The sequence below is a fragment of the Electrona antarctica genome, assembly GCF_951216825.1.
Source record: "Electrona antarctica genome assembly, chromosome: 19".
NCBI classification, from domain to species: Eukaryota; Metazoa; Chordata; class Actinopteri; order Myctophiformes; family Myctophidae; genus Electrona; species Electrona antarctica.
In genome coordinates this window covers 34,174,564-34,186,223 of record NC_136800.1, presented here as the reverse complement: position 1 = coordinate 34,186,223, position 11,660 = coordinate 34,174,564, and the positions used below count along the sequence as shown (strand labels likewise).

At 43.1% G+C, this 11,660-nt stretch overlaps 3 protein-coding genes across 3 annotated transcripts; all 3 read right to left on the bottom strand.

Moving 5' to 3' along the window:
- Nucleotides 1-33: 33 nt before the first annotated feature.
- LOC306943123 (putative G-protein coupled receptor 148) lies at nt 34-3,457 on the bottom strand (the record flags this gene model as incomplete). The annotated part of the gene is made up of 4 exons (XM_079529325.1): nt 34-911; nt 1,919-2,081; nt 2,830-3,090; nt 3,192-3,457. The coding sequence occupies 4 exons, from the start codon at nt 3,455-3,457 to the stop codon at nt 516-518; spliced, it is 1,086 nt and encodes a 361-aa protein (XP_079385451.1). The 3' UTR covers nt 34-515.
- A 545-nt stretch (nt 3,458-4,002) lies between these two features.
- LOC306943633 (putative G-protein coupled receptor 148) lies at nt 4,003-7,879 on the bottom strand. The gene is made up of 3 exons (XM_079530066.1): nt 7,865-7,879; nt 7,357-7,475; nt 4,003-5,801 (listed from the first exon to the last, which is right to left on the bottom strand). Exon 3 carries the CDS (start codon nt 5,770-5,772, stop codon nt 4,732-4,734), a length of 1,041 nt encoding a protein of 346 aa, XP_079386192.1. The 5' UTR covers nt 5,773-5,801; nt 7,357-7,475; nt 7,865-7,879; the 3' UTR covers nt 4,003-4,731.
- mterf4 (mitochondrial transcription termination factor 4) lies at nt 7,744-11,453 on the bottom strand. The gene is made up of 4 exons (XM_079530067.1): nt 11,401-11,453; nt 10,268-10,700; nt 9,969-10,153; nt 7,744-8,251 (listed from the first exon to the last, which is right to left on the bottom strand). The coding sequence occupies exons 1-4, from the start codon at nt 11,425-11,427 to the stop codon at nt 7,874-7,876; spliced, it is 1,023 nt and encodes a 340-aa protein (XP_079386193.1). The 5' UTR covers nt 11,428-11,453; the 3' UTR covers nt 7,744-7,873.
- Between the last annotated feature and the right edge of the window lie 207 nt (nt 11,454-11,660).

The window sequence follows — 11,660 nt, the reverse complement described above, 5'->3', positions numbered from 1 at the left end:
AAATTTCTATTTTTGCCACGGACATAGAAAACGAGCCGTCAATAATATTACCAGAAGCAGATAGACCTAGCCCTTCACTAGGCACTGACTTCAAATGTCCCATGGTCATGGTGTCTATGCCAGTGGTTCTCAAAGTGGGGTCCGGGGACCCCTAGGGGTCCTTGAGGGAGTTCCAGGGGGTCCCCAGAGAAATTATAGTTTTAGGGTGTTTCCAACAATAATACCTAACCATAGTTGAGAGTTAGGTTTAGAAATGTGTATGTGCATGTGGTAAAGACGGGCCTTTACCACATGCACATACACATTTCTAAATCTAACTCTAAAAATATTATTTAACCATAAAACAACCATTTCTTTAGTGAGGTCGACCTGGGGAATTTTACTCACAATTGTCTATTTTTCAAATTATACAAATATATATATACACACACCCACACACATACACACCACACACCCACACACATACACACCACTGTCCATCCATGAGCTCTCGTCGTATTCCATGTCTCTGTGAGTCACATCACAGGAGTGACTGCTCCCTGCTTCTTCAGACCGTAAAAGCTGAGCACGGCGCCTCGCAGCTCCCTGTATCTCAAGCTGTACATGTACGGAGCCAGGACCTTGGGCAGCATCACCAGCACGTTGCACACCACCAGGGACACCCAAAGGTTGGCGTGCAGGTCCAGGGCACCCTGGTGGCAGTACAGCAGCAGCTCAATGGCCAGCACCAGCATGGGACAGAAGGACAGGAAGAGGTGAAGATAGTGCATGAGGAAGGTGCCTTTGGCCCGGGACGAGCGCTCACCTCTCCAGACACGGGCCATGCGCGTGCGCCAATGCAGGACCACGTAACCAACGAAGCCCAGTAGCAGGATCAACATAATACCCGCCACGGTCAGAAGCATAGATATCTAGAATGTATAATGGAATAGACAATAAGAGTGTCATGGTCAGTATAGGAATGAATCAACCATTGGGCATGAAGCATTACAGTCAAAATGATTACAGATGCCTTTCACTGAATGCTTAGAATGTCCATTTATTTATGTTGGAAGAAACAACGGTTGCAATGTGCAAAACAACTGGTATGTGTTGATATACTAGATAAATATAATAATTTGGTATCTGATTACTGGATCTTGTGAACAAGTCACAGTGGAATAGTAATGTATGCTTTAACAAACGTTTTTACCTACCCTACCACAGCACATAAATGACACTTTGGCCAGTATAGGCCTATAATTATTATACATAGCCTTTCAGAGCTATTGCACAACGTCCATGGTTTTCTTTTTAAAAATGTTATACTTCTAAGCCTTATAAATTTCATCATACGTCAAATAGCAAAAATAGCCTCACAATGCATTTTAGTTTAGAAGATTTTCACCTATAATGACCCAAATAGGGACACCAGGTATGAAGGGCTTAATACAGAGGCGTATCTACAATAAGGCGAGGGCAGGCGGCCGCCTGTCCAAATCCATTTCTGGCCTGGCCAAAATCCATACAATGAGAAAAAAAAGAGGACAAAAACAAGACATGAGAACTATTAAAATGGACAGCTGATTGTCCGTTGCGGTAGAGCGCGACCCTCAATCACCCATCGGAATGTAAATGCATGCCTTTCAGCCTTTGTATCCCACTCGTCTGGCAGGTATATCTCTTTGAAAACCTACGATTGTGCGCGGGGAGACGACAATTAACATATCTTGCCTGGCCAAAACGTAATTCCTGGATACGCCACTGGCTTAATACCATCTTTCTAGCATCATTACTACATCTATTCTGTGTGTATGTCAAATTCCTTGTACTATATGTGCAAAACCCCCACTTGGCCAGTGAAGGGCTTTCCAATTGCGAGAAATGGTGAAATGGCAAACTCTAGCTCAAGTGATGCTCTGATTGTCAAGTGATGCACCTGCATGGGTGTAGACTGGCTGACGGTGAGGACCAGGAGCAGAGGCAGAGAGCAGATCTGGAGAGAGCAAGGTGCAGTAGTGTTGTACCACATGAACACCCCCACAGAGCCTGCAGGCATAGCCACCGACACAGCCCAGATCACCACCACTGCTCTCTTGGTCCTACAGAAAGAGGGAGAGTGAGTGAGTGTGCACGCTTCCGTGCGAACAGTGAGAGAGAAACATACACTGACACTGTAGACAAAAATAAATTGATCAAACAAAATTGAGTTTCGATTGGAACACATTATAATTAGGGATGCACGATTAATTGTTAGCATAATCGGAATAGGCCATATCGGCCATAAAAGTGCCATATCGGTATCGGAATGGTCTCAAAATAATACAGATTATTTAATCGGATTTTACCAGCAAAAAAATGAAAAATTATAAAGAAATCTATTTAATTTGTGTACTCATCTCATTCAGTAGTCATTCAATTGTGAAAACAGACACTTGGAAAAGAGTATAATGCTATTTATTGATTGAATACTTTATTAACAGGCTTTGGGCCAAGCCCCTACTTGTTTTCATTGTGGTCCTCTGTATAATATCAGAAATCGGAATCGGTCAGAATCGGTATCGGCAGACATGACCCTGCAAATAATCGGAGATCGGATATCGGTCATAATTTCATAATCGTGCACCCCTAATTATAATAAAATGTATCGATTTGCTAGTCCACATGACGTAAATTCTCCATTCATTGTCAATGGGAATTTAATGCTTGTGTAAGACACTTGAAAGCTTGGGAATATAGGCCCCTCAGAAAAAAATAGAATAGGAATTAGGAACAGAGAAGGTTAAATGGATAATGAAAAACACTGAAACTAAGCCAACATAAAGCCTTGGTCGCATGCAGCAGCAGTACCTGGATACGGGCCAAAGGGCAAAGTAGCGCAGCGGGACCAGCACCGCCACAGTGGTGTCCAGCACCATGGCCTGTGTACTGAGAATCCCAGAGCTGTACACCGCCCCCAGCAGGAAGAGCACGGTGGCACAGGCCCAGTCGGACATCAGTACACCTGCCGTGTTCAGACTGGTACTCAGCATGTACCCAGACACAAAGAGCAGGTCACCAAACAAGGCATTGGCCAAAAGGAGATAACGTGTCTCCTGTCGCATCTCGGGCCTTGAACAATGCCATAAAACACAATAAATGTTTGAATAAATATATCGTACTTCCTTGTATAATTTCCAGGCTAAAATGTTTGTAGAGCAACTGTGACTCACCTGGTTAGGATCTGGGCCAGGATAACTGGACTAACCAAGCAGACTGCCAGGAAGCCTAAGATGGGACCCAACTGCAGTAACCTGGAGTTCGCCGGTGGCAGGAACACATGCCATTCCTTGGTGAAGAGCTCAACCTGCCTCAAGAAAAGGTTAGTGCCGTTGGCCTCGGTGACCAGGCGGATGTGTCTCTCTGCGCGGCCAGAGCTGTTGTACCAGCTGCCAAAGGCACACAGCACAGACTGAACAAGGTCCTTTTCACTTGTCATCACTGTATGCCAGCCTCAATCTCCTCACCTCCATCCATACACCTTCCCTCCCTGGCTGGACTGACACTGGCTGAGAGAACCTTGTTTTTCCTAGCACCTACAACTGTCAAATCGATTAGTCATTTGATAACGGTCTCCCTGGACACCTAGTTTTAGGCAAACAAGGCTTTGGGGCATATGGAGTGAAGTGCTTTGAGATGGTGGTCATAAAAGTGGGTCAGAGTGCTATTACATGGCCTTTTACCGTACATAATGATACATTCTTTATGGCTTCTTTTCTTTCCCTCTGGACCTGAAGAAGGTCCGGAGGGACCGAAACGTTGCATTATTAAAAAGAAAATACTCTTGTACCGAGCAAATACACAGTGTGCAGGTGTATTCTATTACTTTCATTGATGTCCCTCTGAAATCTGAAATATTCTGTGTCAAGAACATAAATAAATAATAATATAATAAAATAAAAATAATAAAATAATAAAGATAATAATAATAAACTTGAGTATAACACAGTTTTAATTAGGGTTGTTTAGTAACACGTCCTTCAAAACAAAAAACTACTATATACAGGCCTCCACAAAACACCATACAAAACACTTACAGAATGAAAGAAACAAGGATCAAGATTTAAAGTTTTTTTTTTTTTGAAGAAAAACATTCCTCTACAGGCAAAATACTTGTTGAATGAAAATGCCACATCACACAATGAAGGATTTGAAACAAACCAAATCCCAAATACAGAACAGTTTTCACTTCTTACAGCGAAATGCAGAGAATATACACACAAACAATAAATAAATGATGCCAAGAGCTGGATTTTATCAGTGAGGTCTGAAATGTGTCCGTCTATCAATAGTTTCATAGATGTGTGTATGACTGACACACAAAAGGGGGTGTTCCTTGTCTACGCCAGTGCTTCTCAACCTGGGTCCCCACATGACAGTAATGTGATAATTTAAGACTTTAAGACCTAAAAGAAAAAATACATAAGACTATTACTACATCAAAAGTAATCAACAAATGGTCAAACATTGGCCAACTTGTCAAATAATAAAAATGATAAAAATCTTGAAAATAGCTGATCTAGAAGCTCAGAACACCTTGCACTGCGAGGCGTTGTGAGCTTGTAGATCTGCTATTTTCACAATGTTTATCTTTGAAACTCAAGTCAAACTAAATGTATTGCCTCAACTCCTACAGTTCCAAGTGGTTGTCAGGGTGGGGGGGGGTCCCCTGTTCAAATATGATTATTTTGTGGGGGTCACAGCCTGAAAAGGCTACGCCACAGTGGTCTCTGACCGACTCTGACCGAGTCCTCGGCCGCGGTGCAGCAGCTGCAGCAGCGTGTCGGAGATCTCCCTGTACCTCAGTCCAAACAGGTACGGAGCGAAGGCCCGCGGTAGCAGCATGAAGATGCACATGTTGACCGTGCTGATCCACACGCGGAAATGATGATCGATGTCCTTGTGCAACAGGAAGAGCTCCACTGTGAAGACCATCCCGGGGCAAAAGTAGAGCAGGAGCAGAACCCCGTGGGCCAGTAGCGTGACGCGGGCTCGCGAATAGCGGCTCCGCCAGATGCCCTGGGTCTTGGTCACCATGTAGAGGCGGATGTAGCAGTAGAGGATGAGCGTGGTGCAGATGATCGCTCCGATGGAGAAGTAGACGTGCACCCTCACCATTTCTCCGCCCTCCGTGAAGCCGAGGGAGATGAGGGCCAGGCACAGGGACGTCCTGTCGGGCGCATCCTTCCTCAGCACCTCCGTCACGATCGCGAGGGAGACCGGGTACACGGCCGACAGCACCCACAGCCCTACCAGGATGCGGTGGGTGCGGGCGGGCGGGAGGAGGTCGCGGTAGTGCAGAGGCCAGCGCACCGCCGCATAGGTATCCACCACCATGAGGGTGATGGTGAAGATGGCGGCGCAGTAGGCGGTGACCGTGGCGGCCGTGAGCACCTCGCAGAACTGCCGCGGCATCTGTGCTCCCAGGTTGTTGCAGTACACAGTGATCAGGTTGAGGATGAGGAAGAGCAAGTCCGCCATCAGGGTGTTGGCCAGCAGCAGGTAGCGGGTCTCCTGGCGCAGGGCACGGGACACATAGATGCACACCAGGATGACGGGATTGGCGATCAACGTTGCCAGAGTGATGACAGTGGCAGGAATCATAAAATACCCCAGGTGCCAATGCTTCACAAGCTCAACCCAATTATCTGTGAAGTTGACCATTTTCATGGCTACAGTCATCTCGTCTTGCTGGTCCGGGAGGGAGGAGGGTGCCGCAAGGCAGTTTTTGAAATGTATGTCGAGAGATGTCATTTATGGTGTGTAGTCGACTTCTCTGATGGCTTCATGCAGATGGAAAAATAACAAAAAGAGAAATAATGTTGTCATCAGCAATTAAATGTACAATACAAAAGCTCCAGAACTTAATATATAGTACAAATACAAATATTTGCTTATGGTACTTCCGTTAGGCAGTAGTGGTCAATTGTATAGGACAACTGGAAGGCCAGGCAACTTAATTAACTCCTGAGAGTTGCCAAACATAGTTGTACACCTGATGGACACCATATTATTTATAATCTACAACATGTGTATTTTCATTAGTACATCATGATATATGATGTGTAAAGTGTAGACAGAACAAACATGCTATCCATTACTTATCCATTACTAACTGAGCCAAAGACACATGCATAAAAGAACACTGCCGTCAGGATGATTAGTCTCTGCACAACCATCCTAGTAGAGCTAAATAATAAAGCCTTTGCACACATTGCAATCTAAAAACGTGCAGGAGTATCACACACCCATTCAATCACCACCGTAATGGTGCCCTTCGGATGCTAGTACAGAACACAGGCGCAAAAAAAAGCTTTGGGAAAAGCCTGATACCCGCAGTCATATTAGCCTGAAACAACAGGCCTCACTTTCAGGCCCCTTTTCCACCGGTTGGGAACCGGTTCAGTTCAGTACCAGTTTTTAGTCCATGAGCCAGACTTCTAGGATCAATATAAGTAAATTAATATATGATATAATGATAACCTTTCCACAGGAGTAGCTTTTTCATATTTATCACACATTTTGTGATAGGTGAATAGGTAAAGAATGAAAAAGCTACTACTGTGGAAGGGTTATGATATATAAATCCACTTATATTGACAATTTAACATAGGTATGGTTTTGCCCACTCAATTCATAATTAAAGTTCCTATTTTGGAGGTCTGGCTCATGGACTAAAAACTGGTTCTGAACTGAACCGGTTCTGAAGGGGTCTGAGTTTGTACTGCCATTGTATGTTATTGTTTTATTGCTGTGTGCTGCTGTATTAACTGTTGTCTGATATGCAGTGCTGTGGAAAGGAATTTCCAAAGTCTAAAGTCTGAAACATTAATTCAATATCTCCAGACCTGACTTTTAATCAGCCCTTATGCAGATAAGTATACAGTACATCTATACTATCTATTAACGAAACTTACTGATATGCTTGCTCATTTGGTATTATTCAAATCAACAAGCAAATGAGCAGCAAAAACAAACTGAACTTTGTTCCATTTTGTAAACTCATATTCTAATATATACATTTAAATTGAAGACTGCATTATGCAGGTTAAAGGATGAAAATATGTCTCTGAACATAAAACCACACTAAGATCTAATCTAAGTGGTGCTGTCAAATTCCAAAAACCGAGGTTGAACCCTAAATCATAAGTCAATTTTGGCTGGGCAGCAATACAATCTACCACGATGTTGCCACAGTCATGATCAAATCCTAAAAACAAGCCTGATAATCACTTAGTACACTTCCCACATAGCACGGGTATACCTATTGACAACATTATTGATTTACATCAGGTAATGTTTTCGCTTCAACATAAATAGAGCGTGTTTTTTTCTTACCTGTAATCCAGAGCACAGACATGTGAAGCCGCTGATCCATTAGACATAGTGCTTCAATAAATCAATGGCTTCTCTGTATGACTTTAGTCGACCACTAGCCTTATCTGCTGATGTAGTCCCTGTTGACTCAGAGATAATGCAGGGATGTAGAAAGCTACGGCCACTTAGGTGTCACGTAGAAACAGGGTGGCGCTTTAAAGCACTTACAGTGTAGCTCTTCACATTCTGCGTGGGGGGAAAAAAGGTATAGCTAAAACTGAAATTTAAACACCAGACATGGTTGCCATGCTATCCCACGTGGACATGCTGCTACTGTATGTATTCAATCTGTACATGGAGTTGTTCAGATTGGAATTTGTGGTAGCAACTACTGATGAAACTAAGCAATTCAAACTGTTTAAATATCATTTTTATTCCTTTACCAGATACCAAATACAGTCAGTATTAATATACTGTTATGAAATACTTCAATCATACCATTGTGAAAATGTCCCATTTATTTTAATACCTCATGTAGTCATTTCTTTCTCCTTTTCATGTATCCACTCTTCCCTCCCCCTTCCTCTTCCTCATCATCATCACTGCCACTACCAGCTTCCATGTCCATCTCCTGCAGCTCTTCTTCCTGCTCTTCTCTGGCCATCAGCTTCCTAAACACGTCGTACTCTTCAGCTGTCGCCTTAGCTACATCCTTAAGGTAGGTATCCCGGTCAACTGCGAGGATGTCACTGAGTTTGGGGTTGAGGATGAGGGTCTGTCCTTTCTTGTCTGGAGTCTGGTACAGGCCCCTACGCTCCAAAAAACTGTGGCGACAGCACACCTCCTCCAGACTGAACCGAAACAGCTTGGACTTCACCATCTCTTTCTGTTTGACGCCCATGCGGAAGTAGATATACTGCCGAAAGAGACGAGGAGGAGTGTGTTAATGTACAGCATATCATTACAGCCAGTAGGACTCATACCTTACATGCTATTGAAGTGTCCAAAAATGAAATCAGCACATGAAAGAGAAACACTGAGAAACTTAAGGCCTCTTTAAGATATATTTTTGTCAGTTTATGCTTTAACTAACAGAGAGTTCAGAGTCAGGAAACTGAGGGCAGAGAGAGCATTATGACCAGTGCACTGGTTGACCCACCAGGCATGCTGGAACACACTTTCCACAGCATTATTTCAACCCAAACCATATATACTTTCACTCTGTTTATCCCATAATGTGATAATGGATAAGTCTTATATGATCAGCCAGCTCTATAATAATAATAATGAATTGCATTTTTATAGCGCTTTTCCAAGTGCTCAAAACGCTTTACAATGGTTCATTCATTCATACATTGGGAGGTGAAGCGGCAAACAGTCGACGCCAGCGTCCTCACTTTCCACATTCACACACCAATGGTGGCAAGCTCACACCGACCCGACTCATTGGAGGCAGTGTAGCCCCCTTTCTGAAACCAGCTCCTCGCCACTCACTCTACACACTTGCCCTCGATATGCGCGTTCACGCGAGGCTGCGCCATATTAAGTGTCGTCCGAAACCAAGCAGCCTTGAGTGGAAGTGGCTTATAAAGCCCTCAAGAGCGAGTCTGTGCCGATCTAGGCTCGATTGCCTTGTGCAGCCCTGTTCTCTGTCCGCATGGAAACCGCGACCTACAAATGTAAGTACCACCACAAATAAATGATAAATAAACTCCTCCTAAACAATCTTCATCTGATGCAGAATAGACAACACTCCAACTGATGTTCACAAGGGCTCTTTATTTACCCCACCGTGAAAAAACTATAAATGAAAGTTATGAAACCACACAAACAAAACAACTTTTAACACAATGATTTGACATGTCATTTTTGACAGTCACGCAGTATTACCTTTTTCCATATTAATGAAATCCACATGTCACAAACATACACGATGCAATGCAACATAACTGTACAAACAAACAAAATAACAGGTAACACAATTGCGTGATGGTAACCATGGCAACGAATGGTGTCTGTTTCCTGTTTCTGCACAAGGAGGGCGAGTGTATTTCCAAACAGTTTTTTATACCCAGCACCCTAATCAAGGGAACTTGATTCAGCTGGAGGGGCACTTTCTGACGAGGGAACCTCCCGAGAGCACTTCAAGTCAAGGGACTGGTTTCAAAAAGGGCCTAGGGTTGCCCAAGGAGCCGGGATTCGAACCTCCGACCCAAGGATCATTGGACGACCTGCTCTACCTCCTGAGCCACAGCCGCCCTATGCACGAGCATGCATAGCAATCTACAATTTACAATCTAACAGCCATATTTATTTCAATCCCGACCTAGTTAAAATACCAAGTTAATGTTTAGTCTAGTTTAGAGGAAGTCTTCAACTTGGTGGGATAACATGGAACCAGCAATCTACACATCCCTCATTGTTTGAACAGTATTTGATGTAATTCATTGATATTTATTTTTTCATGGATTGTATTTAATTGTATTCTTGTGATGGTTTCAAGCAATTAAATCAAATCAAAAATCTAAATCAAAGATTGAAGGCAACAGCTGAAATTACATTGCTATTTGTTTTTGTTTAAACTCCTTGTCATTTCGATAAATATAGTCATGACAAAAAAAGGGGAAACTGACCTGGAACTTGTACTCAAGCTGACCCAGGTCCTCCTGTACCACAGAGGGAGTGTCTCTGAGGATGGATGTGGCCTGATCGCCAGTAAACAGGCACTTCTCTCTGAGGAACACCACCACGCTTTTGACCCTCTTTGCGGTCATCGCCAGGATCTGGGGGTAATTGGACACCACTTTCTGGAGACTGCCTGAATGGTGTAAAGGAAGATATTAAGATATGCTGTGATGTTGCTACCTGCAAAATGTGTTGCAAATACAATCTGTCTGGGTTATAAATTAGTACACAAAGATTGTGATTGTACCTTCAACTAAACCTAATTTCCGTAGGTTCGCTATGCGCTCCTGAAAGTGCGAGTCCTTGAGGCGGTAAAGTTCTGGACATTTCTTGAGGACCTTCAGGACAGTTTCAGGGTCTAGGCCGAAGAGTAAGAGAGCCGACAGAGCTGTTAGGGCATGTTCTGCAGCATTCTTTCCCATGGCATTGGACACAGCATCACAGACCCGTTCTGCCTGGATGTCCGTAAAACCCATGTCAATTAAAGACTGTAGCGACAGCTCTGTGACCGGCTGCCTGGGTAACGGAGATAGCTCTTGGTTGTTGTGTAACGACTGTTGGGTTCCCTTGTTAGCAGAGGAACTTAGTCTGCAGCACACAAGTTGTGGTACATGACATATCCCAAATCCATTCCGACTGAATAGTTGGGGTGTGGTCTTTCTCAGGGTCCATCCAAGTACCTGCAAAATAGATCAAATAGAACAAATGGACACAATATTATTGTTTATTACACATTATTACAACCCAATCCTTTCTATGATTGATTGATTGATTGAATACTTGAATAGTTTGCAAAAATACATTGCTATAAAGGATTGTACCAATCTGCAATTCGAAACTGGCCCCTGCTAAAACGTTAGTCCCCCCCAACCTATTTTTCTATACTGTACACGTTTGTCTGTATGTTCTGATGAATTGAAAATGGAGGACCCTTATGTAAACAAGTCTTTAGTGCTTTTTCAGGTTTTATCCTCTTAGCAGATTTTGTATTGACCTGTACTTTCGTTGAAATGTACCCATTCTACAAACAATTTTCAATCAATCAATCAATCAAACAAACAAACTAGCCTATATTTCCATTGGGGTTCTGCAAAGTTATAGCAACATTATTAGTTACATTGTTTTGGATTGTCAGTCAGTAGATAAATCATTTTGTGGATTGTGGACATATATGTCGTAAAATAGAAAAGTGTAGCCTACAAGGTAAACGCTGAGATTGTTAGCAATATATCAAGGTTATTGCGGTAGGTCGTGCACCGACTTACTAAAACAAAACGTTTGTGCGATATTCAGAAAACACGTACGTGCTTGATACGATGGTTAACTTCTGTTCTTAAAACAAATAAACCACACAATGAAGATATAAAACAAATACTTCACCTGTCGTAGAGGAACTCCAGCACTCATGGTTGTCCGTCTTGAAAATACGTCCCCCTTTCAACAAGGCATAATATATGCGTTCCGGTATGCTTGTGGTAGGAAAATTCTTGTGTTGAATATGCCGGTATGTTAAAAGTGTTTCCATTTAACATGGACATACATGCACATGGACATACATGCACGGCAGCAACTGAGAGCATTCTGGCCCCAGAATCACCACCTTGCTCATTTGTCAGATTACCATAGTTACCGGACAAGTT

What these genes read in the sequence shown, in the direction of transcription:
- LOC306943633 (XM_079530066.1), bottom strand. Translation starts at nt 5,772, where the DNA reads ATGACATCTCTCGACATACATTTCAAAAACTGCCTTGCGGCACCCTCC.
- mterf4 (XM_079530067.1), bottom strand. Translation starts at nt 11,427, where the DNA reads ATGAGTGCTGGAGTTCCTCTACGACAG. An exon ending in GAAATTAGGTTTAGTTGAAG is followed by an intron (nt 10,154 to 10,267) that starts GTACAATCACAA and finishes TACACCATTCAG; the next exon opens with GCAGTCTCCAGAAAGTGGTG. An exon ending in AGCTTGAGTACAAGTTCCAG is followed by an intron (nt 8,252 to 9,968) that starts GTCAGTTTCCCC and finishes CTCTTTCGGCAG; the next exon opens with TATATCTACTTCCGCATGGG.